The following is a 27,194-nucleotide window of genomic DNA, read 5'->3' as shown; positions in this document are numbered from 1 at the left end:
TATATGATAGTAATACTATGATGTGTACATATACTAGATTATTAGTCTATTCACATTATAGTATAAGTATATTGTTTTATAATAATTAACACATTAACACAAACTAGTATAATTTTGAATTTCACAATATAAGTTTTAGACTTTTTTTTTATATTAGTATATATGATCAATATATAAATAATACTTATTTTTATAACCCATGTATACTAATATCGGAGTTGGAGGTCTATGTCTAAAGTGAATGTAGGAGCAGAATCGGAGGCTAAAGTTGGAGGCATATACAAATCAACTCTGACTCCACCAAAAAAATAAAAACCTCCAACTCCAAGAAAAACTACAAAAAATCTTCGACACTAATATCGGAGTTGGAGATAGGAGTGGGAGGACTAAATTTGGAGGCAGAGGTAAGTAGAAACAAAACCTATCTCTCACACCAACTCCAACTAAAAATATAAAAAAAAATCTTCGAATCCGAAGATGCGGAGCCGAATTTTCAAAATTTTGCAATCTTATATATAAAAGTGTTATATTTTATATAGTGAAATGAAAGTGAAATATGAGTATAGTACTTAGTATTACTCTCAATATAAATATTATTTCTTACTTAGAATAGCATAATTGCAATGAAAAACTTGCCTCATATTGATGAAAATGGGTTGGCATAAGGATTAGACAAGTATTAGTATACTAGTTTTGTGCCACAGTTCTTGTCCATATAATATATATGTGCACAGTAGCTTAGGCATCATTTTTTTAATGTTATCTCTATTTTTGGTTTTACCAAACCTATTTGTAGATCTAAATGGTAACATTTAAGTATTTTAAAGTATAGGTTGTTAGGAATCCTAAAATAATAATAACAAAGTATTTAAAGAACAAAAGAAAAAGGAACAACTATATTCTCAAGTCGGTGTCTAGAGCACACTTAGTAAAATGCATAATGACATAATTTTATTTGGAAGATAAATTTCAAAATTTGGTTATAAATCAAATCTTACCCTTTTAAGTGATGTGGATAGTGTGCTCTCAATATTGTCTTAAAAATAAAATAACTAAAAAAATATAGTAAAAAGTAGATAAAAAATAAATAAAATTGAATATTTTATTATTATAGAGAGTGAGAAGACTAATCTACTGTAGAGTTCAAGTTTTGATTGAGTAGCCAAAAATCAAAAAGGTCATATTTGCCAAATTTTACCTAAACTTTTGCCTGAACCAATACTAATGATCTAATGAATGGCGAAAAGCATAACAATTGCCTAATTGGCCTAACCATTGTGCCATCCGGCCAACAACCCTAGTTGTCCAAGGAACTAAGGACAACTACAAGAAAAGATATAGGATTAGTAGTACCTTAAAACAGTTTATGGAGGGAACCCTCTCACAAGGAGAAAACACAATGGCCCCTTTTTTTTTTTCCCTCCTTCTAATTGGTCCTCGATGATTCCCTAGAGTTCATACAATAAGATATCAACCTGATTTTTGCTTTATATACTGATATTTGAATTGGAAGTCTAAGTTGGAGATGAATGCCGAAGTGGAATTGGAGGTGATGGTCAAATGACGGAGTTAGAGTTGGTAAAAAACAAATCCAACTCCTACTCCAACTAAAAAAAATATATATATATCCACTCCAAATATCGGAATTGGAGATCTAAGTTGGAGGTGAATGTCTTAGAGAAATTGGAGGCCAAATTTGGAGGTGAAAATCGGATGATGGAGTTAGAGTTGGTAAAAAGAAATCCGGCTCCAAATTCGACTCTAACTATGATGAGTCGGAATTTTGAAATTTTACACAGCTCTAAATAAGAAAGTGTTACATTTTAGATAATGGAATGAAAGTAAATAGGAATATGGTCTGTACCATTACTCTTAATATAAAGAGGACTGCTATATACACAAATAGATTACATGAAAGTAAACTTATAAACTAACGTGGTTTTATAAGACACGTTAGATTTAATTTATAATAAAATAAATTTTACAATTTAACATATCAAATTAAGACATATCAGTTTATATATTTATTTTTGTATAATTTATTTGTGAATAAAGTATTTTCCTAATATAAATATCATTTCTTATTAGAGAAGTAGCATTGCAATTCAAAACTTGCCGAAGATTGATGAAGATGGGTTGGCGTTGGATTAGACAAGTATTAGCATATTAGTTTTGTGCTACACTTCTAGTCTATTTATATATGTAAACAGTGGCTTAATTAGGCATCATTTTTTTTTAATATTATTTCACTTTTTGGCTCTACCAAAACCTATTTGTAGATAAAAATATTAACATTTATGTATTTTAAAGTATAGGTTTTTAGAAATTCTGAAAATTAAAATAAAAAACTATTTAAAGAATAAAAAAAATTCAATTATCAAGTCGATGTGTAAAAATACATACCTCATAAAATGCTTACACAATATATGTGATACCCTATTTTTATGTGTATTTTACTGAATGAGTATTTTAATTTAATTAAAATATTAGTTCTCTTATTTTAAATTATCGTATTTTAATTGGATTTACTTAGTTGTGAAATTTATTTTATACAGCTTTCTTAATATTAATTATCGTTTTGAGTTTAATTTGCTGTGTAATTTATTTTAGTTTGTTTTTGGATTTAAAATTATGTTGTTAGTATTTACTAGTTATTTATTATATTTTACCTTGATGTGATGTTTAAATTATTTTATTCGTTTTACAGCTTTTAAAGTTATTTTCGTTGAATCAGTTTCTGGACTCCAGAGGTGAGGATTGAATCTCTTTTCTTTTCCCCATCTTTTCTTTTTCTCTTTTTATTTTTCTCTTTTCTTTTTCTTTCTCATTTTTCTTTCTTTTTCTTTCTTTTTTCTCCTTTTTCTCCTCCGATTTTCCCCTTCCCACGCGCATCTCTCTCTCCTCTCCTATCGCCATTTTCTTCTGCCGCCGTTCACTGGAGCCGTGTGCAACACCACCCACCCAGAAATCTTCCCTTCCCACCGACGCACCTTCCCACCAAGTTTCACCTCCATCCGAGCCACCGTTAGCCGCCATGAGCTCCTCCAAGCCGCACGGTTTTTCTCCCATTTCGCCGCCATCATTCCACCTCTGGCCACCACCTCTTCACCACATCATCACCGACCTCTTGCCGTCCTAAACCACCTATTTCCAGCTCCGATCTGTGGTCGAAGCAGCCCCCATGAGCTTATCTTCATTTTTGTCGTTTTTCACTTCCACCGCCGTTTCCTCCGTCACTTATGGCCAACTCTCACTTCCACTAGCTTCATAAACACCTCTAGTTCATTCCCTATCAATCCCAAGTCTTGGTTTGTCCCCATTCAAAAGTGGGTATTTTACAACCCACAGCCACAGTGTATTTTACACTGTTAAGTTTCTTTTTCTTCACCGTTTGCAGCTCCTTGATTTTTTAAAAATTATTATATAGCACTGTAAGTATTTTTCAAACTATATTTTAGATTTAAATATATTATTACTTTTATAATAAATTCATTGACTGGTTGGTTATTTCGGATTGAGTCCGAAGAGTCGAGGGTCGGATGGATTTGAGGACGGAGTTGTTTGGTTATTGTTGATATTGAGTTTTGTTGGATAAATTGCGTCTTGAGGTGTGCATTTATGTGCATGTATTAAATTGAGAAAAAAATTGGTTTTAACAGTGTAAATGGATTTTCGAGTGTGTGTGTATCACAACCCCAAGCTGGGATGAGGTATTATCCCGGTGGAGCTCATCTGGTCACTCGGGAGTGGATAATACTGAGTGACATTTCCTGAGTTGTCATTGGGTGACGACCGGATCGCACGATACGGTAACGCTATCGTGTTGATTTCGTGGTGTGACGCCCCCAAATCCCCACGCCTGAACACGGGGAAATTGAGACGTCCGGATGGTGACAACCCGGGTCACCATCCCATCGACGGGTGCCGAGTGTGTGCAAGGCAACAGATGTGTACAGAGAAACACGCAGCGGATAACGAAAGTCATAACTAAGTACCAGAATTTTTCTTAACGTAATACAAGCTGTTTAAAACGTACATAGATAAAATATTACAAAACACAAATACAAATTTAACAAATATAAAAGATAGCATCAGCAACCCGGCGGAGCCGCATCCTCGGGCTCAGCCTCCTCCTCTTCGTCCTCTAACTCTGCACCAAAAGCTACGGAACCAAGAATGGTACCGCAGGTAAGTAAAACCCAAACACTACCAGATAAAAACACATAAAACTCAAACAAGATGCATGAACCATGTCCAATGCACAAAGCCCATAAAACACCAGTTTTCCACACACGCCAAAAACCCGTTTGGCCCAAAAACACATCCTTACCGAAAAACACGCCAAAAGTCACATTTGGCCGCCAAAAGTCCATTTGGCCCAATATCTCGCCAGAAGTCCATCTGGCCCACGCCAAAAGTCCCATTTGGCCTCATAAACCATTATCCAATTTTAACCGTATGCACCATGACCTCCCCTAGGGGTCATCCGCACACCCTGGCTCCAGTGTCACACCATAGAGTACCACCACGCATGTGACACCTAACAAGCGATGCCCAGTTCCGCGCCCCGCGCGTGCGTAGCCAAGCATCCTCTAGCCCTCGCCAGTGAAGGGCCACGGAGTCGGTGAGTAGGGCGATGCCCGGTTCCGCGCCCGGCGCGTTCGTAGCCAAGCATCCCCTAGCCCCGCTCCCGTCATCTCTCTCGAAAACTCAGGGGACATTACTCAGTTTATTCTGCTCCCGAGTGACCAGAGGAGCTCCACCGAGATAATAACCCATTCCGGCTTGGGCTCGTGATACACACGCACCCGCAATACACTTACGCCAAAACACAGGCTTTTCACATAAATCCACAAACACACGTGCATGCACCATGTAATGCCATAACAATGCAAAATAAAATAATCCAACAATCATAAATTGAATAAACAGGCAACTCCGTCCTCCATCCATCCGACCCCCGAAACTCCTCGGACTCAGTCCGGAATCAACAACCAACAACAGTAAATAATTGAATGAGCAATATATATCAAAATCTGAAAATAGGGTTTGGAAAATACTTACAGCGCTATATGGCAATTTTAGAAAACAAGCGGCGTTGCAAACGGCGGAAAAACAGCAACGTCACAGTGAAAATTCACTGTGGCCGTGGGTTTGAAAAACCCACTTTTGAACGGGGACAAACTAGGACACGAGATTGATAGGGAATGGTCTAGGGATGGTTGTGAAGCTATTGGAAGTGGTGGTTGGCCGTGGGTGGCGGCGGAATCGCCGGAAAATGGCCGGATTACCCAAAACGGAAAGCTAGCTCGTAGGAGCTGTTCCGGTGGTCGTTGGAGGCCGGAAATGGGTGGGTTAGGACGGCAATGAGTCGGTGATGAAGTGGTGAAGAAGTGGTGGCCGGAGGTGGAGCGACGGCGGCGGATCGGAGCCAAAACCGTGCGGCTTTGTTGGGCTTTTTCCGGCCAAATGGCCGGCCGGTTGGGGGTAAGCTTGGGTGGGGTGGTGCACCGGAGGGAGAGGAAGAGAATGGGACCGGTGGGAGGCCGAACGGTGGCCGGACGGCGGCGGTCTGAGCTGAGAAGGGGACGCCGGCGTGAGGGAGAGGGAGGAGAGAGAGAGAGAGAGCACGGGGGGGGGGGTTTCGGACGCGGGGAGAAGAAAGAAAAAAAAGAAAAAAGAAAGAAAAAGAAGAAAAAGAAAAAGAAAGGAAAAAGAAAAGAAGGGAAAAAGAAAAAAAAGGAAAATGAGAAAAAATGAAAATGATGTGAAAAGAAATGAGGTCCAATCCTCACTCCGGGAAAACGAAACTGATCCGCCGAAAACAATTTTAAAAACTGTAAAACGACTAAATAAAATAAACACAACATCAAATAAATTAAAAACCAATTTAAAACACATTAATTTAAAATAAATAAACTAATATATTAATTAAATTAAAAACAACCCTTCAGTGAAAATACACGCAAAAGCGGGTCATCACACGTGGTCCCTCGGCTGGCGAGGACTAGAGGATAGCCTGGTCCAGGTATGCGCTGGGCACGAGACTGAGTATCACTCGTTTAGGTGTCACATGCGTAGTCATTACTTGCGATGTGGCACAAGAGCCAGAGTGTGCGGATGATCCCTAGGGGAGATCGTGGTGCATGCAATAAATTGGAACTGGTTTTGGATACTGGATACGGGCCATTTTCTGGGAAATTGGCCAAGTTTTGTATGAGAATATTGTGATCCATTTTCTAGAAAAATTGTGGTTTTTTTGGTTTGGACCATTATTTGGGATAATGGCAATAACTGGTTTTAAAGGATATGTTTTGGGCTAAAATGGGATTTTTGGCGTGCATGGAAAAAATGTGGATTTATGGGACATGTCCACTTGGCATTCTTTCATGCATATTGTTGAATTTAATATATTTTTATCTTGTAGCATTTGGATTATTACTTACCTGCGGCACCATTTTGATACCGTAAATTTTGATGCATATGTTGAGGAGGAGGAGAAGGCTGAGCCCGAGGAGGCAGCTCCGCCAGAGTTTTGACTTGGAGTTGTTTATGTCAAAAATATCTCTACTAGTTTTTATATGTTGTATTTGGTTTTGAAACGATATTTGAGACTTGTAATATTTTATTATGTGTGATTTAAACGAGTTTGTATTTAAACAAAAATTCTGATACTTAGTTATAAGACTTTTATTATCCGTTGCGTGATTTTATTGTACACTTGTTCCATGTACACACACTTGACACTTGGCGATGGGATGTGTGATGCATGTTGTCATCATCCCAACGTCTCGATTTCCACGTGTCCATCCGTGAGAGTTGGGGCCGTCACAATATGATTTAACTTAGTAGATAAATTTTAAATTTTAAATATTAAAAATCAAATCTTACTATTTAAATCGTGTGGATTATCTGCTATACACATCGGTTTGAAAAGATAAAAAATAAATAAATAAAAATAAATATTTTATTATTATAGAGAGTGAGATGACTAATTTATTTTGAAGCTCGAATTTGATCGAGTAACCAAAAGCAAAAAATATGCATATTAGCTTTACCTAAAACATTGCCTAAGCTAACACTTCTAATGAGTAGTGAAAGAATGAATAATTGCCTAATTTGCCTAACCATTGTGTGCCGATGCCAACTACCCAACTTGACCAAGGAGCCGACAACAATGAAAATAAAAAAATAGGATTAGTCATACCTTAGAACAGTTAAAGGAGGACTTAATTTTACAAGGAGAGAAACAATCGATATCCTTTTCTTTTCCTTTTTTCATTTGGATGAAAATGCTTTAAGACAATCTACTTGATTTTTGCTGATTTACATTTAAAAAAGGAAAAAGAAAATAAAAACTATATAAAAAATTTACAAAAATTAATTTAAAATTAATTTGATTTGATAGATTCAAAATAATAATAATCATTTCTTGTTGAAAATATCAAATCTAGCGTTGGTTAAGACTATAGGTTTCGTCGTATAGAAATCATTATATTTCAAAAATGAGGTTCGGAAGGGTTTGAGGTTCGGACACTTCGCTTCGGAAAGCCGTTAGGCCGACCCACATCCACTTTTGGCTGCTGCTTGCTTTTACTTTTTCTCTCCTCTTTGCCCTTTGCCTTTCACATTCTCTCTTGATTTAGAATTCTTCTTTCGGAGTTTGCGTCAATTTTGTTACAATCTTTTCCCAAAAATCTGCAATTTGCGTCCAATTTTCTTTGCATTTCCGCAGGGTGCCACAAGCTTTGTTAAATTCAAATTCAATTTTCACTTGGGATCCAAAATTTTCCTTCTCAGTATTACCTTTGCGGGTGAGAGAGAATGGCGAAGAGGTCTTCTTTCGGAAGCATAATGAGGAAGAAACTATCCGACATTACGAACTCGCAGACGCAACCCAAACTCCCCAGCCAAGACGACAAGCCGCCCCCAGATGAGGCCTACATCGACCAACTCCTCCAGGTACAATCTTGCTTGCTTCTCGATACTCTCTGATATTTGTGGTTCCACTTACTAGGGTTGTTTACGTTTTCGATTTCCACATCAGGAGAGAAAGGCTTTGCTCAAACTTATCTCCGAGAGGAAGTATCCTTCGGTTGTTCTATCTATCTATCTTTCCATATCGCTCTGGAGGGTCTATTGTTTGGTTGGTTTTATGTTTGTTTGCGGAGGAAACTATCAAATAACATAATTTATCTCTTTTCCTCTTCCTCCTCCTCCCCACACCCCAACACCTCCCCCCCACCCCCGCATACGTTTGTTGTTACCTACTAATCAGAGTGGGTGTCCTTAATTACACTACAACAGTAAAACAATTGAACTCAGTGCAGCTGAGTTGCAGAAACTGCGAGCGAGTCTTCAAAAACTGCAGCTTCAGAATTGGAACCTTGCTCAATCAAATAGCCAGATGTTAGCGGTGCGCCTGCTTTTCGCCTGAAACAAATCTTTTAATCTCATATCTACAATTCTGGTTCTTACGGATTGTAACTGTCATTGCTGATTGTGCAGGAACTTAATTTTGGAAGAGAGAGGGTAATTTGGTTTTGAACTTTCAACTCTTTCATGCACATTGGTTATGAAAACACTTATGAACATTGGTAATTTTGTGTTTAAACTCCCAACACTGCTTATTTCAGATAAAAACACTTGGTCATGCGCTTGTATGCAAGGATGCCTTACTCAAAATGAAGGATACAGAACTGAAGGTTAGCTCTAACCTTGTATTCTATTATACTAGTCGTAAACCCGTGCGATGCAGGCTGGAATAAGTAAATTGCTAGTACCATTATTTAGTCAAGCACATGAGGTGGAGACTGAAGGCCCTTTTTTACAATTATCTGAAGAGGAGATGAAAGGTTTCTCTCAATAAGAGTAGAGGAATGATTGAGAAACCGAAGAGTTTATATCACAAAAGAGGAAAGGTTTTTCCTAGCAAGATGGGAGGAAAAGTTGAGAAATTGAGAAGTTTCTGATATAAAAGAATGAATAAATAATAATATTTATGACAATAGTTGATAACGTGGCTCATTTTTTTTTTATGAAAACATTGTTTCAGCTTGTATACAAGTAATAGATTCGTATGTAACCAAGAGTAATTTTGGCATGTTTTGGTAATGCACATGTTATACACGTGCAAGTAGCAATTGAAAGTCGTAAAATATAAAAATTATATCTGTGTCTTCTATAATGTTGACGTGACAAGATTTGATTTATAAGATAATTTAATTTGGAACTTGTTTTGTAAATCAAATTCATGTCAACTTGTGCCTCCAGAGTCCATACACGCTTGGAAGTAGGGCTTGTAAAAACCTGTTGGAGCTGTGTTAGTTTCCTCTTCATATGACATCATATACTTGCGAGCTGTTTCTACAGTGAACTTAGTCTGCATACTGAACCTCTTATGTAGATTTTTTGTTTGGTTTATACGCCCCTGGTGTTTAGGTCATCTACACACTGAACCTCTGCAGAACCTCTTCTAAAACCAGTAGTCATTACATAATTATTCTGTGAATATTAACTTTTCTTGCCTGCCTATCGCTGATTTCCTCCTCCAAGTTTTAAGATGTCTTCCAGAATCGCCTTGCACAATCTTTACCGTGCCATGTAGAATAGCTAACCAGGTTCAATAATGCAAGTGCAACTTTCATTCCTATTACTTTTATTATTTGTTGCGAAATATGCAACTTTCATTACGGAGTTCGATTCATTGAATGAGTTCTCTCTCTCCTTTTTTGCCCTTTGCCTTGCTCGAAACTACATCTAAGAGCATATATATTTTTGCATGTTGGATGCCATACATACTTCACACAGATCTTTGATTTGAGATGTCATGAATTTCATGAACCTTAAACACCAGCCTCCAACCACGTAGTTCATAACAATGCAGTATATGATATGATAAAGTTAATCTATGGTAATACTGATCAGAATGATCTTATGAGCATTTTTTGTTACAGTAATCTGTCAAAAGGGAACTTCTTAGATAGATTTTAATTACTCTTCCAGCAACAACTCCGCAAATTTAACTTGAAGTAGGTTAGATTCAAGAAAGTCCCGGTATGAAAGGAAATTATAGTAAACGAAATCAACTGAAATACCCTTCAGATTAAACTTCAACACTGGTTTTAATAAAAAATAAATCTTACTTCATTTGCAGAGAAAAACAGAGGTGAGCTATGAAAAGACTGCCTCTCAGGTGTGTGAGTTACTCTTCTTTGTTATGTTCTGATTCAATGATCTTATGAATATTTTTTTGTTCTAGTAAGCTATCAAAAGGGAACTTCTTATGTAGATTTTTAATACTATTACAGCAACAACTCTCGCAAATTTAACCTGAAGTAGGAGATTTAAGGAAATCCCGGTGTGAAAGGAAATTATAGTAAACGAAATCAATTGAAATACCCTTCAGATTAAACTTCAACACACTATGTTTTTAATAAAAAGGAAATCTTACTTCATTTGCAGAGAAAAACAGAGGTGAGCTATGATGGAAAGACTGCCTCTCAGGTGTGTTGAGTTACTCTTCTTTGTCATGTTTCTGATATGTTGTTAGGGCCCATCCGATTCTTTATATTTATAGCTTCTTGAATTTTGTTGCCTTAAGGAAGGAGAGGTGGCGGCAGAGCAATTATTGCATGAAGCTAACAACAGTGGAAAGAAGTCTAATCGCAACAGAAGGCGCACGAGAAGAAGTCGATGTAATTTTTATGGATCTAAAATGGATCTTTCATTTTCTTTTTTCTAGATTTGTTTTTCTTTTTCTATATCGGACTAACAAATACTTGCAGCTATGGGCCCATCTACTGCATTTGAAAAGGTTGCAGATAAAGAGAAGGTTGAAAATAAAAGGTTTGTTGTAGCATTAATATAGCTGCATACGTCTTAACTGTTTTCTGTCTTACATGATTCTGGGAAACCCCTAGCGAAGAACATGTCATATAACTTCGCATGCATTCTATTGAGTGTTGGATGTTTTAGGAATAGATGAACATATCAAACATTGAAAGAAATGCATAAGACGTCCTCCTTAAAAGGATCTAAAAAAATATTGTGTTAGCAAGTTCTTGATCTGTAATTCGTTTCTGGATTCCTGCATTCATGTCTGCAGAGATGCAAAAAATGCTGTTATCATTGCTTTTTATCATCCCTTACCCCTTGAAAGAAAAAGGTAAAATGCTGGCTTTTTTAACTTTGATCAGGCGTTGTATGAGGAGGCAATCCGCAAGGTTTAAATTCCATGAGAGAGAACCCACAGAGAACTTATTTGAGATAGAGTATGCTAACTATCCACTCAGTCAGTCACTTGAAAATCCTATGCATGAAGGTCCTCTTCCATTAAAATCATCAATCAAAAAGGAAGCGGAAGTAGAAATTTTTGTGCCAAGAAATGAAGCACAACCACCACGAAGATCTTCAGTTGGAAGACCACTACGCAAAGCTGTTGAGAAGGTGGAATCCTACACGGAAGCTCCCATTAAAATTAAAATGCGGAGGACAGAGTGATCAGAATCTTCTCACCCATAAAAGTGAGTCAAGCCACTGTTTATAGAGCTAAAACCACATGTTTCCACGTCTTTCTGTGTCTGTCTGTTAGTTTATGATATGGTATTTTTGTGGTATTGTCGTATCCACATTGGTGTGATTAATCAGGCATGTTATGTTGTTGTAAAATTGCAAAAATTGGTATATCCAAACAAGAGATTGACTCTTACGTACTGATCTCTTTCGTATGGGGATTATTTTGTAATTGCTCATTGCTATAAATTACATAGAAAATCTTCAAATTTTCCGCTGAAAACAACACATTTTCACGTCTGGCTAGGCTGTCAAATGCTCTGTTTGAATTACTGCTATACCACGGTGATGGGCTTGGGTTGTTACATCTTAGCTAAATGGCTCTGCCTTGACTGCAAAGGAGCTGGTTGGAATTTTCTTTTTTTTTTTTAAACAATAACACTGCATTGGGCTTTGGTAACCTTGACTCAACCTGAAATTTGCCGACGTGCACCCAATTGCATACAAGCCCAAACGGTGGATGGGTACAAACTTCCTGGCATGTGTCGAGGCCTGTGGCTGTGGGCACTCTAAACGTTCTCAAGGAACAGTCATCGTTCGAAGTTCTATTTCTATTCAAATGAGTTAGGTCTCATTTTATTTTCAAGACATGTGAATAAATTCTCATTCTGAAAAATAATTTAAAGCTTAATGGGTATACCGCATTAACATAATAGGATGAATACATAATTTTAACATTTCTCTATTTGTCTAAAAAAATAAGTATACTCAAAACTACAGAAGCTGTTAAAATATAAAATAAATAATAGAATTTACTTTTTTCTATTAATTTAAATTTTTATGATAAGTGGTGATTTCTTGTAATATCAGTGTAGATGTCATAAGTTCAAACTGACTCTATACTATACTTAATTTAATTAAATATTCCACATATTGATCTACTCATTGACAGGGAGTCTAACGACTCTGACCCACACGTGAAAGAGAATATTAAGATATAAAATAAATAATAAAATCTATCTATTCTCATCAACTTAAATTTTTGGAACAAATAATGATTTCACAGAAGTTCACTAAAATCCTAGGTATGCAATAGAGCAACTAAACTCGTATCATCATTATAATCAATTACTGAATTACTTGTACAACTCTGCAATGAAAAATTATTAATTATTAATTAAAACATGATTCTGGCCTTTTTAAGAGTGGTAAAAATAATTTAAAAAAAAAATCAAGCGTTACAGGAGAAAGAATACGAAGTGTTTCAAATTTTTAAAAGATCTTAAATTATTTAAGGGAAATTCGCGTGGCTTTGTAAGTTTTTTGTGAATACATTTTCTATTATCTTATATTTATTGACATGACATTTGAAATTATTTTAGACTTAAATGTAATTGTCATTTAAAGCAAAACTAGATATATATATATATATATATATATTCTGTGTCTAGATTTTTTTCAAACTTTAGTCTTTGGGTGCATGAGGGGAGTCATTTTCAGGTTTGCCAGCAATGGCGGAACAAAATGTTCATCCATGTGACTTGGTGCTTAGTAGTCAAGAGCAAAAAATCTTCAATATTGGTGAATGTTTTGTCAATAAAATACCAGAATTCTTCATAGAACATGCTTCAGCATTAGTAGTACAAAATAAAGTAAGAAACCGTGTGGGGGCCATAATATTGGAGGGATGGAGTCTTTTTCTTTCCCTTTTTCCCCCTATTTCTTTTACATATCCTTAACCATCGATTCAAAACCCATCAACTTATTCTATATACATATGTATCCCACAAGCAAAACAACATTTTTATATAAATAAATAAGGTGGCCAGCAAGCAAAAGATTTTGGACGGCCCTCTGTATCTGTGTGATGGAGAAGTCCAATCCAAGATCAGATTTCACCTGCGTTAAACAAGAAAGTCTGGTTTTTGGCCATTCCCGTGAGCTCTTGGACATGTTGTCCCCACAAATCCATCACACGTTCATCTTCGCTATCAACTTACAGAGAAACGCCACAATCCCAGTTAAGCTCTTAATTTAAAAGTACTACTGATCTCAAAACCCTCACATGCAATGGGATATATGAGGACAAATGGGGCGGCCATTTTGAAGAGAGAGACCCCAAAAAGGCCAAAACCGCGTGAGTGTAATCACGGACTGTTGGATCTCTTTTGTCTTGTTGTATAACTAGTCATGAAGGTCTCTTCAATATCATTCATATTTCTGTGTAACTTTCATGTTCAATAGCCAACATTCTCTCATTTCTTTATTTGCTTAACCTTGCAAGGAAAAATTAGTAAATATTCCAAAGAAAACCAATACCTTAGCACCAATAATAAAACAAAATAGGAACTCCGAGGTTGCATAGGGTTGGGCCAAAGGGTCCACGAGCCTAATAGGAATAAGTTCATCGGCCCTGAACCACGACTCACCCGATTCTGGGCCCTAATTTGCCCCTAGCTTGGTTATTCATAATTTTAGACGAGGACCCATTACATATAAAAATGAGATTTTGTTATTTATAAGTCGATGTATTAATATAATAGCGTGTTGGAAAAAGAAACTTATAAATAGATTTTATTTTCATTATAAAAGGAAGGGAATGGTATAGTTGTTCCTTGAAGAATCCATGTGTTTGCGCAGTGGGAGGTAGTGTTATAAGATGTTCAGTGGGTGTTATATTTTTTAATCAAGGAGGGTGCTGATCATGTAGTTTTTGAGTTGGTCTTGATATGATTATAACAATATTCCTAGAGAAAGGATGTATAACTTTTAAAAGTGGGCTGGTTAATGTTCTTACTTAAGAGTGTAAATAGTTGGAGGGTTTTGCTTACTTGATATGTTTAATTTAGAGATGTTTTATGCTTTGTATAAGGATTGGTAGTATACAAGACAATTGAGTTGTAAATAATTTTAAGAGTATGCAGGTTACTGTTCTTACTAGCCTCGTTTGTTTTCATAAATAAGATGAGATAAGTTGAGATAAAAAATGAAAATTGAATAAAATATTGTTAGAATATATTTTTTTAATATTATTATTATTATTTTGAGATTTAAAATTTTAAATTTTTTATTTTATTTTATATGAGAATTTGAGAAAATTGAAATGATTAAATAAAAAAAGATTAGACATGTTGTGAAAACATAACCCCTATATATATATATATATATTTATATATATATCTGTAGATCGTTTACAAAAATGAAGCATGCAGGTAGACGGCTCCTTAGAGTCTCGAATGATGATGATAATTAACGGACACTCCGAAATGAACATGATGGCAAGTGATTGCCTCAAACTCAATAGAATGGTGGGGTTCCTTAAAACATGCAGAATCACATCTCTTTGAAATTTTCTCCTCAACAATTTACTCTAAAAGAATCTCCGACTAACTTAATCATCGGAGTTATTTTCCGCCGATCATTAACAGAAGAAAAGCCTAATAATTTCTCCAAATTACAGTGCTTGCAATCTGATCAAGATGGTGTGCACTACAAGGCATAAAACCCGACACCATAATTGGGGCAGCAATGCATGCATCAGATCTGGATTCAAAAATCTGGTTGTGAAACCAAAGAACGGTCCGATGATCGATGTAGATCGATGATGCTGGACAGTCTGATAAAAGTCATCCAGTTGTTGAGCATTGATATGGAGGATATCTATAATTGAGTTGGTGAAGTTGATGTTTGGGAGCCAAATGTTCAAGAAATTCAATCATTATTGCATGAACGATATTTACAGTGTACATTGACTGTGCAATAGTTTTTTAACTGTATCCTATCATAATTCTCCTTAATTCTCACAAACTTTAAAATAAAAAAATAAAAAAAGATAAAAAAGACACGCGTCATTCATCAAATGAGTACGTATGATTTGGACTATACCCGGACAGATGAATTATTTTTCTAAATAATATTAATTAATGATAAGATTGATGACAAGGATTAAACAAAACTTGGTTGGGGGGAGCCAAGGAGGTAGCTTTCTTTAACCTTTTATTTTATTATATTTTATATTAATTAATTGTTGGTGTAATGAGAGGGCTTGGGATTCCAAAGATCATACAACTACAAAAACATGATATGATTTGAGATGGAATTGACGACCCACCTAAAGACTAAAGAGTCCTATGTGACCTATTTATTGTATTTTCTGTCTTTCTAATAATATTTATGTTAGTAATGGAGCCCACGCGGTTTAAACAAAGTTGTCATCCATTAATATCCTTTTCGATTACGCCGACAGGAATTAGCCGTTAAGACCCCACTAATGGTGGACTTCAGCTCGGGGTTTCCTTTCTATTTGTGAGTAATCCAATTCAAAACTGAATCTAAGTATATTCCTTTACCCCCTTTTTCTCTCTCTCTCTCTGTTGATGTGGGATGAAACCCCAAAAATGGAGGAACACTTGTGCTTGAAGTAACCTCAATTGCATGAATAATTTCAGTCAACTTCAGTCCACACACACACAGATATATATATATATATATATATATATTGTTATTTATAAATCATCCCTTAAGTGAATTATTTATTGGAAGACTTATTATAATTATGAAAAAAATATATCAAACATACAAAATAATGTATTGGTAAATGAAGAACTTAAATAGAGTTTATTTTTATTTTTAACTTTAAACGAAGACATGTTTTCCTTTGAAAATTAGGCTGAGTGTTGTTTATCAATTTTTAGTTAAATGGTGTAATATTAGCCGCTTAAGAATTTATTGAATTCTTTGGTGGGACTGGAATATAGGCTAGGGATGACTCAAATTCGAGCAGCATCTACTACTTCTCGCTCCTTCTATCTCGTTCTCAACGATTATTGTGATACGATAATCGTGTTTAAATAGAGAAGCCATCTTCAATTATCTCCTCTTATTCTATTTTGCTGCAAAATAAATGTTTATTGAATGTAAAACATTTAATAATTCGAAATTACAAAGTATAGCCGGGCCATGCAGCCCCAAGCGAGCATATTATGTAATTTTCCGAAAAAGTGGTGGTATCTACATGAAAAATATTTATATATTAATATCTTGTAGTGTCAAGGAAAGATGGGGATAAAAAGGTTGAAATCAACCACTAAACTGTGGGGATGTTGAAAGGAATAGCTAGCCGAGTAAGAAACACAGGGTTCTTGAAAAGAATTAACGAATTGCTTTTGCGACCGTTAATGGAATCATTTCTATCAAAAGGCAAAAGAATTCTGGTTAAGGTAGGCCCCTAATTTCTTTCCGACTCTTACACTTTTTCATGCAAAGATGTTACAGACGAGATTTTTGCAAATATTTTTTTATTAGCTAGAAAAGTAGTGTGTGCACTGTGCAGTACTCTTGCAAGCATGCTATTTCTTTTAGATAAAACTTAATAATTTTCTCTCGTCTCAGGTATAAATGATAAACCTTGGGCAGAAATTACATATATAGGGTTAAATATACAATCAGTTTCTTTGAAGTCTTACACCAATATCATTTTTGCTTTTTGAATTTCCAATTTTTTGACGAATTTAAAATATTTAAAATAGCAATAAAATAAGAAACTCGCGAAGTAAAAAGATAGCAGTGTAAAACCCGAAATCTAATTATGTACTCAACCCCCAATTATATATGATCCTCCTAGAATCTTTTAAGCCAAATTCCCTTTATTTATCATGAGTTGGAGTTTCATTGGAAGTGAGCTATATGTTTAAGATTTATCCAAACTCAAAAATTGTTGAGGGTTTTAATTCTTCTTTGAGTACATTTTCTCCCTTGGAAGTGTAACTTTTGGTTGGTTAAGAGTGATCAAGATATTGCAAGCATATTGGCCGGGCCCTTTTTATGCTCATGATGGGGATTAAAGACATTTTTAAGTAATGTATTTATTATCACTCAACCAAATGGCAAATGAAGAATGGTGATGTTATCCATATTGCCAACCAGATCATAGTCTTTGATGCAACCCACTGCAGGTTTGATTGAGAAGGCATCAAAGGTACGATAATGTGGGGTCCAAATGTGCAAAAGGGATAGCCAGTCCTACCAAAGAGTCTATGATGAATATGATGCCCGCTCTACAGTAAATCCCTAAGTTTTTTATTTTTTTTTAGTTGCTCTTGTATAATGTAATAATGTTGGTAAAAGTGATGTTGTAATGATACTCGATGTCTCTCCTCTTTTTGGGTATTTAAGGATGGCTTCCTTAAAGACTTCTACATTAACATATATCAAGTAGATCAGGGATCCCCTGTTTTTTGGATACCTTAGCCATGTCTTTTTTAACAACTATTTATTGGAATGATAATTATAATCACTAATATCATACCTTGAGTATCATTATTATGATCATTATCATTCTTAAAACATGCCTAGACAAACTACTATTATGGCATTGAAGATAGTGGAGCTTGGAGGCGGGAAAAGAAAGATATGGTGATGCCATATTCTTTTTCTAAATTTATATCATGTTTTGGCAATTAAGAGTATTAATAGAATCTTGTACTTTCTTAAAATGTCATGCTAATTGTTGTTGTATGGTTCCTTTTCATTGTAGTAGCACAAGGGTTGTTATGGAGATATTAATTGGTCCAGCCAAAAGAGTATGCTTAATTGGTTGATCAAACATGACCCTATCGATTCAAAAGGGAAAGACACCTCGAGTTGGAACGGAGGGTTTGGTTCCCCTAATTTAGACCTGAGGTCTTGGTTTTTTCTCAAGCACAAAAACGTCCAACATCCGGTGCACTACAATCAAAGCCTAAAAAGAGACACATGTGCGCACTTTATAGCCTCAAAATCTTAAGTTGAATGAAAGAAATAGATTTAAAAAGATTTTCACAAATCGCACTAACAACAGTTTTTAGACCCTATACAAGTCCCACAATCACACTCTTTAGAGCTATAATTGAGAATTATCAAGTTGAGAATTATCTAGTCATGACCTATATATAATTTCCTATTCAGGTTAGGGTTTGATGAACAACTTCTCATGTATTATCAAGTTCATGCCCACCAAGATGATCTTTATCATGTTTTAGTAATCTAATAATTTGAATATAATCTTTTATTTGGCTAGCTTGACGCTCCTTTATTATTCTTACAATAATTGAGTGGAATATACTGTGGTATCAATACTTTGACTTTGGGGAAAGTCAATTTTGCTCTCTAACTACCCTTTATTTATTATGATTTCTATCCCAAATTATTAAAAAGGTTGATTTACGCTTGCTTGAAGTACTAATTGAAACTACCTTGAATGTTGGTTTTTTTATTGGGCTGATTCCCTAAGTTGCAATAGGCAGTGAACTGCCAATTAAGCTGCATGCATGCGTCAGGAAATGAGGCAGCAACGTCCAATGTACGTAGTACTCATGTTGTGCTGCTGTTGGTGGCGAGAGAACATAATCCATTAACTAGAATTTGATTCATGTAACATAAAACCTGTAAGAAAATCTAATTGTTTCTTGGAACCGGGATGCTAGGTTTGCCACTGCATGGTTTGTCCACCACCTACGTGCTCAACTATTGGACTCTGATCACCTACCAATCCGGCCACCTGTTGCCGAGGACCATCCCCGCCCCCTTTCCAAGCACACTGACCACTAAGCTCGCATTGGCCCAAGTGGTGATGACAAAGATTTTGTGTATATATGCATGAGAAACAACAAGTGGCCGGGTAAAGAGAAAGACGAGAAAAAGAGATGATTGAAGGAAATGAGAGTACTGAGACGATGCGGACAAGAGACAATGGGAAGGCGTGGACGACAAACAAATTAAAGACGAGACGATTGAAAAGAGAAAATGAAAAAGAAACTAGGATTGAGGGAGACGACAGAGAGAATAATTGAAGATATAAGAAGAGGTGTATGAAGTGCAGATCAATGCTTAGAAGAATCCACAAGGTGTCTTATGCTAGGGCTCAAAAGAATGTCGCTCATTACTCCTGTAGGAGGCAAATCATGTATAAGTAGGTGGGTTTCTACACTCGTGCCCGCACTTTCATTTAAGCTTTTATATAATTAGGACCAGAAGGTTTGGTTCCGATAGTAATTAAGTTGAGATAAAAGTTAAAAGTTAAATAAAATATTGTTAGAATATTATTTTTTAATATTATTATTATTTTAAAATTTGAAAAATTTAATTCTTTATTATACTTTATATGAAATTTTGAAAAAAGTTGTAATCATATGATGAGATAAGATGATTTGAAATGAGATGAAATATTTTCACTATTCAAACATCATAAACTTATCTCAACATTAGAACATCACTGAAATATAAATATTTTTAAAATTTAAATTTTTTATTTTTTTCATCTAATTATTATCAAATCATTACAATTTTTCTAAACTTTTAAGTAAAATACAAAAATCAATTCAATTTTTTCAATATACAAGATTGAATACAGAAATTAATAGCATTGGTTTTAAAATAGTTATTTTTGTTATTGGATTGAAAAGAGGATTTAAGTGTCTTTTGTGAGATAAATAAATTAAAATTAGCATAAAATAAATGGTAACTTAAAAAAATCATTAAGTTTAAATGATAAATAAAAAATGACGTGATTTTGTATCAATAAAATCCATCCTTTGAAAATCATTATTATTATTGATAAAATATAAATAAATTATTTTCTAGTAAAAAAAAAAAAAAAGGAGTTACAGTTTCTCCAAAATGGAGGAAGAGGAGGGAGAAGTTGGAGGGAGTGTCCCCCCCTGCGTGATGCTTAAAATAGCCGCATCCCGGTGTGGACAAACATGTGCAGGCAATTAACAATCACATTACGAATGGGACATAAAGCCATGGCGCTCCCAATCTTATATATTTATTTATTATTAATTAATTGTATTTTCCTATCCTTTTTCGATATTATCAAATTACAAGATTAGGAGTCAGATGTGATGTTAAAGCCTCACTCGCACCGTACACGTGTCCCAGATATTATGGCAGTCTTGAACTGGTCAAATGGAAGCCTCACTCTTTCCCTCAACTAGGACTTTAGTGTTCAAAAGGGGTCCATCGACTTTCTTTGGGCAAGTATATTGGTGGGAAAGTTTGGTTACCAGCTCCTTTTTTTCTGGCCAATGGAATTATTTCCCTTGACCTTATATTTGAACATTAGAAAGAGATAGGTTTGAAATACAATACATGAGACTACAGTTTTCATCCTAGTTTTTGTACTGAAACTAGAAAATATTAAGATAATGGGGATAGAAATCCCTATAAATATTCCAAATGACTTGGTATTGAAGAAAAGACGAAAAAAATGGAAAATAGCGACATATTTCTTTGTGTGTATTCGAGAAATTGTCACCGTTAGGCTAATTTTTAGTGCAATACAGTGATGAATTTGTTTTTTTATATAAAAATAAAGAGTTCGAACCTAATTTTTCTATTTGAAAATCAGACTTTATGTCATCTGATTTAAAGTACTTTAACAAGAATACAATAATGATTGAAATATTGTGCTTTTTATAAAATTTCGATCAAAGCAGGCAAATGCTGTAAAACACGGTGAGAAGAGTATATAGCTCTTAGAAAATGGGACATAAAAAGCTATCTATAAATCACAAAAATGTGTGTAATGTGTTGTGTTTGAAAGCATGCTCTTAAAGAGAGATTTTCATAGAAAATACGTATAGATGTATCTACTAGCTAGTTGGTAGGGTTGTGTTGTACAGGTGTAGTCTATGCTGGGGATGAACTGCAGCTAGCACATGCAGGCAAATCCCTCAAGTCAAAAATGAGTGCCATGACAAGCAGCTTCCAAGGCCATGATGATTCCATCTTCTATTTTGCTTTGTGACTTTTGTTTGTCAAAAAAGACATGCCGGTTGAAAAGCTCCTAATATTATGCCAGATTTCTAAGACCAATACGAGTCCTTGCATACATAATGTGCTCCATCTTTCTACAGCTAATGAGAGTAATATTAAATATAGTATTAAAAAATTAATATTAAATATAATATTAAGGTATATAAATTTCGTCTGCTTATTTTAAAAATTAGCGAGATCTATAGTTAAAAAATAAATCTTTTTAATATAAATTATATTTTTAAATCAATACGTGAAATTTATATAACCTAAAACTATACAAATTATTTTTCTCTTAAAATTTTAAGGGAAACAAGTTTTGGCATGTCCATTGAACAGAAAAAATCAAGGCTTAATTTTATAAAATTATGGTTTGGAAAATGAAATATTAGAATATGATTTTAAGTTGGAATATTCTTATACAATTGCTAGAGGTCAAGCTGAAGAGATGGAAGAAGGTGTTAGGGTTGCCTGTATTTTCAACGGACCAAAGAAATATGTACGAAACACGACATGACTGGAGAGTTGATCATTCCTTTTTCTTTAAAATAATAATAATGGAACCAAAATTCTCTCGAAAATTCCGAGTAAAAGTTAAAGAATCCTACCTAACATTAGGTTTTATTTATTTTTATTACGACTCTTATAATATTAATATTATCTAGAAATCATCAATCACTTGCTTAAAAGTTTAGCCATATCTTTTCAAATAAATACTGCTCGGATGTAACCCTTTCTTCCGTTCTGCAATATTATTGGGAGCTTTAGTATGTGGTTGAATTAGTGAATTTATAGCCGCTTAAAAAATTTAATCATTGGCCTATTAGGTTAAGTGTGGTACTCTCTTTACGTTATAAAGTTAACTGTAACTGATATATGAGATTTTACGTTACTTAAAAATAAGAAGTTTTTATTCTTTATAAGGTTTCAATGAGATTCAAATTATATTATTTAAAGTATATGTCATATGGTTTGAGTTTTCTATTGAGACGTTACGTTAAGAGTATGACTAGATATTAATCTTTGCAAAGAGAAGTATACTAATTTGACATTCAAAACAGAAAAAAATAACTCAAAGAAGGAAAATTTCAAAATGGGTTAATCAAATTCTTTGGATTGCAAGGAGAGAAATTTTAACAAGAAATCCTTGTTTGGATTTATTGGGAAAGGCAGCCCACGTGTGAGAGAAAAATCAACAAACTGGAAAAACCTTGCCATTTGGGTTGAGAAGTGAATATACGACAGAAGTTGGCGTTATACCGATTGATTTATAGTTCAATTGATGTGTTCTTCCTTTGTAAAAAGATTAGAATTTTAATCTCACGAAAGAGTTTTGCGGTTGACAAAAAAGAGTAGAAATGATAGATAAAATCATCACGGTTGAGATGTACACGCTATAGAAGGATACAAAGTGCTAGAGGCAATGCATATTTTTAATCTATTACCATAAGATTGTTAGCTATTTCCCACATATTTTTAATTTTTCTTTGACGAATTTAAAAAAAAAAAAAATGCGTTATGCATATAAATAAATACACAATTAAATTGGGAAAATAAAAAATAAAATCTAAGGATAAAAATTCTACTTACATATCATGAGAACACGTGGGTTTGAAGCTTGCCAAACCCCTCTGCGTAGAAACCTAACTATCAAATAAGACCATTTGTTCGAAAGACAAGAACATGAGAAGCGTCTACTTCATCCAAAGATGTACTGAAACATTGAGTTTGGAACCATCAATACAATTTCAAAGTACTCAACTTTGTTCTTATTTGACGCAATATTTTTATCCCACGAAAAACTCCCGCAACTTTCTTCATGCTTGAAATCATTTCCACAGGACAAGATATATGCAGCAAACGCATCATGACTTTGATTGGGCTAAACGGCAGCATTTTCAAGTCACACGAGGTATTATTTGTGTGTGGGCTTAATCATCCTCTAAATAAGAAAAATTCAAACTACTATTTTTATCACTTTTTTTTTTAAATGAAAACCATTTATGTAGAATTTAAATCTCAATTAAAAAATAATTATAAGAATATAATATAAAGTGGGGTTGTAAAATTTAAATGGTTTTGCTGATGAAACTTTACATTTGTGCAGTCTCTTCCAATTTTATGCAAGTGGGTACAAAAGTCGAAGTGATTCCTGAAGAAGGTCTGTATCAACAGGATAGGACATGGGGAAACTGGTTTCTTTGCTCCCGCTTTTATCGCTGATACATGATTCGCCGCGCTAGATTGTGCATAGAGCCATAGACTCGGTAATTTTTATTTATTTATTTATTTTTATTTTCTTTCCCAAAAAATAAAAATAAAAATAAAGACTCAGACTCAGACGGAGAGAGCACAGCATATAGGAATTGGCTTGCTACGCTTTTGGCCTTTTGCACTTTTGTTCAACTCCTACTGAGGAAAAAAGCAAAGATTACAACAGAAAACAGTGGCAACTACTTCTTATAAGAGAGAGAACCGCTCAAAACCTCCCACCTCTCTCTCTCTCTCTCTCTCCCTCTCTCTCTGATAAATACTTGGTTCAATTTTTCAGTCCATTTACAGGAACATGGAAGACCAACGCAATCCTCTTCCTAGCTGGGCTTACTACAACCAAGGAAAGGTAACGAGTTTCTTTTGTGTTGTGATTGTCTGAGGATTTAGTTTAATTTGGTTTTTGTAGTAGCGGAGGTTAATGGGTTTTCGTTCTCTTTTCCCTGCTCATAAATGCATAATGGGGTTCCTTTCTTTGCCATTTGAGAGCTAATTACACATGTTTGATGTCTATTTTGATCATACAGACAATGGAAGAGCTCAGAACTTCTCTTTTGTTCACTACTCTGGAACTTGAGCAAACAAGGTTGGCAGCTCATGAGGAGCTTAGAAAGAGAGATGATCAGTTACTTCATCTCAAAGATCTGCTTAGCAAAGCCATCAGAGAAAGAGACGAAGCACAAGAGAAATGCCAAAGACTCCTCCTTGAGAAGCTCTTATTCCAGCAACAGCATCAACAAACTGCTCCTCTTTCAGGAATTTCCAGCATTGAAGACGAACCCAGAAGAGGAATCGACTCCAACAACGGCTTCTCATCCTCAGACTGTGAGGAGAGCATTGTTTCCTCTCCAATTGTTGACCCAATTCCACCTTCCAGATTGCCTCCACCACCAGCAACCCAATCTTTGCCACAAACAACAGTAGAGCCATTCCCTGAGAAGCCATTACCTGAAAAGGGTAAGCTTTTACAGGCAGTGATGAAAGCAGGTCCACTCCTTCAGACTCTTCTTCTGGCTGGACCTCTTCCCCAATGGAGGCACCCACCCCCACCACTTGAGTCCTTTGAGATTCCTCCTGTAACCATTCCTTCACCACCGCCACAACCAGAGTTCCGCCAAGACTCATTGGCTAACATTTTCAGTTGCAACACCCCCACCAGCTGTGGCATCAATAGAAAAAGGGTTCTGTGTGAAGGCTCTGATTGTCCTACAGAGACGAAGTACCAAAGGCTCATAATCCAATGACAACCATTTCAAAGTAATTAATCCCCATATTTTTCATTACAATTATAAGTTAATTACTACTACAAGGTAGTGAGGATTTAATTGCAAGTTGGTTATGTAACCGATCTGGCATTTGTACAGAGGTTTGTTCTAGAAAACAAGTTATCCAGAGTTTTAACTCACTGATAGAAGAAAGAGAGCCTGCTCTAGGCTGCTTTCAGCTGGTGCTTTTAGTTTGGGTGGAGATTTTGTCTCTTTTTTTCTTCACATTTTAGATTTGCCCCCAAGATGCAATAGGGGTTTGATTTCTCTTAGACTTGTTGCTTGATGTAAACTGGTAACGTTGATATTAGCTCAGAGTGCGCGCGCGCGCGCGTGTGACAGGAAGCGTGAGATGGATTGCATTTCGTCAAAAATTAAGATGATGGGTGTGGAGTTGTTAGGGTTGGAAGCGGGAGGGGGAGATAGATATGTCCAACAACCAGAAGGTCTTAGAGCCCTGCTTGTCGGGTTGAGTGGATCCCACAAATCAGAATCAGGATCTACTGCTGGTGTGATGTATGATTATATTAATGCAAGTATGATTATTGATGTCTAATCTCTTGTTTCTTAAAATGAATTCCATCTGCCCTGCTCTGTTCCTTATACACTAACCTCCATTTGTCCATCTACTCCCCTCTCTCTTAATTAATTGAGCACATAATATTAATCAGGGTGTTAAAGTTGAAATATGGTTGCAACACTGCTTAAATACTTTGATTGAAATTTTTTAAAATTATTAGATATTAATTTGGTTAAAATTTGACAATTTTGATCGCAACATACCACTTGACAAGCTAGAAATTTCATTTTTTTCTTGCATTTATATCCTATAACGTCTATATGTCATCATAATTTGATTTAATTTAAAAGATAAATTCCAAATTAAGTTTATATGTCATAATTTGATTTAATTTAAAAGATAAATTCCAAATCAAATTGTATCAGGATCGTACGTGATATAAAGATCTTCAAAGAATTATTCTTGTCTTTTTACACAATCCGCTGACAATATAGTTGCTTTTGTTTCCCGCCTGCCTCTTCCAATCCAATGACAAGCAATAAGGGTTTTGGGATTATGAGTCCCACTTAATATTCTTTCTTCTCATTGGGCATCAATCAATTTTTCAATCAAATATGACGTTTGGACCTAACATAAAGTTGAAACCATGTGCATGAGCATGGAACCCCAATGAGAATATATAACTAATTGCTGTGAAGATAACAGTGTGTAGTTTGATCCCATTTTTCTGTTGGAAAAGAAAATGCAGTAAGACAGAGACATGCCCCTCGGGCAATGCCCGCCGTATTTAATCTGTGGAATGACACCAAAACAAGTCCTCGAACCACCGATTTGGACCCTTCAAACCATTTAGGAATATGAATGTCAGTCGCCAGACCCCTGAAAGCAAAAATGTAAGCAAGTGGAGTGCAGTGTAGTCCACACGGCACAGGGGTTGGTTCATCGTATAAAGTTGGTTTCTTTGGTTGGATGGATCGAGACAACCCCTTGACCCAAAGACCCTTCTGGTATACTGAATTAGACAAGACCTTCCCGCCTCATGATCTCTTCACATGGTAAACGTCCTGTCACCGCTATCCCTCGCTATCTTCTGCATCCTCGGCACTGACCTGGATGCTTATCTTGCAAATTTGTGGGGAGTTTAGTCCTCAGTCACCTTCTTATCCATATAGACGCGCTTTTAAGTGGCAGATTTTTTCCTCTTAAATTGGATTGGACCAAATTTTCTCAAACTTATTTATAAATATGAATTATTTATTAATCATGTGACAAATTTATGATTTTTTTAAAAGCATAACCGAAATTTTTTACATGTGTATGTTCATTAATTTTCTAATTAGATTGAAGGAAGTTTCCTCTCATCTTGGAGAAAGAACTCTGTCATGTATTATGTCTATGTGGAATTATTGTGACAAACTTTTGTTATAGTAATTTTTTTTGTTCAGAATTTTAGTACAAAATATCATCATTCTAAAACGGTTTTCAGTTCTTTTTTTTTTTTCTTTTGTTTTTAAAAAAAAAATAATTTCGAAGATAACAATTAGGAACGTGAGTGGGAGAGGCCGCATCCCACACCTTGCCCCTTGGCAAAGGTGTGGTTCACCCGTAGATCTAGCCCCGCCATCTAAAGGCGAGGCCCCCGTCTCAATGATAAGGGGTAGATTTGGACACCGGGTCCATCCGCCTCCCATCCGGAGAAAATGGGCCCATAGGCCCAAAACCTCTTTCTGGACTAAATAATGTCCCAAAATCTCTTTTTGAGCTAGTTTACACCCAAATTTTAAAAAAGAGTAATGTTAGACACAATTATGGATTGTAGAGTAAGGTTT

At 35.4% G+C, this 27,194-nt stretch overlaps 2 protein-coding genes across 4 annotated transcripts; both read left to right on the top strand.

The window, feature by feature from the left end:
• The first annotated feature begins 7,586 nt into the window (after nt 1-7,586).
• LOC122290873 (shugoshin-1-like) lies at nt 7,587-11,802 on the top strand. 3 transcript variants are annotated; one of them, XM_043098543.1, is made up of 10 exons: nt 7,591-7,962; nt 8,048-8,085; nt 8,308-8,416; nt 8,509-8,532; nt 8,637-8,705; nt 10,157-10,195; nt 10,465-10,506; nt 10,604-10,697; nt 10,788-10,848; nt 11,199-11,802. In XM_043098543.1, the coding sequence occupies exons 1-10, from the start codon at nt 7,825-7,827 to the stop codon at nt 11,500-11,502; spliced, it is 918 nt and encodes a 305-aa protein (XP_042954477.1). In that variant the 5' UTR covers nt 7,591-7,824; the 3' UTR covers nt 11,503-11,802. The 3 variants fall into 3 exon arrangements, with proteins under 3 accessions (XP_042954478.1, XP_042954479.1, XP_042954477.1); XM_043098544.1 differs by lacking the exon at nt 10,157-10,195 and having other exon boundaries at nt 7,587-7,962; XM_043098545.1 differs by lacking the exon at nt 8,048-8,085 and having other exon boundaries at nt 7,588-7,962.
• An 11,920-nt stretch (nt 11,803-23,722) lies between these two features.
• LOC122290758 (protein enabled homolog) lies at nt 23,723-25,401 on the top strand. The gene is made up of 2 exons (XM_043098386.1): nt 23,723-23,929; nt 24,108-25,401. The coding sequence occupies exons 1-2, from the start codon at nt 23,876-23,878 to the stop codon at nt 24,822-24,824; spliced, it is 771 nt and encodes a 256-aa protein (XP_042954320.1). The 5' UTR covers nt 23,723-23,875; the 3' UTR covers nt 24,825-25,401.
• Nucleotides 25,402-27,194: the final 1,793 nt, after the last annotated feature.

This window comes from Carya illinoinensis, chromosome 13 (genome assembly GCF_018687715.1).
Source record: "Carya illinoinensis cultivar Pawnee chromosome 13, C.illinoinensisPawnee_v1, whole genome shotgun sequence".
NCBI lineage: Eukaryota > Viridiplantae > Streptophyta > Magnoliopsida > Fagales > Juglandaceae > Carya > Carya illinoinensis.
Note: the sequence above shows the minus strand (reverse complement) of the source record. Positions and strands in the feature narration are given on the sequence as shown.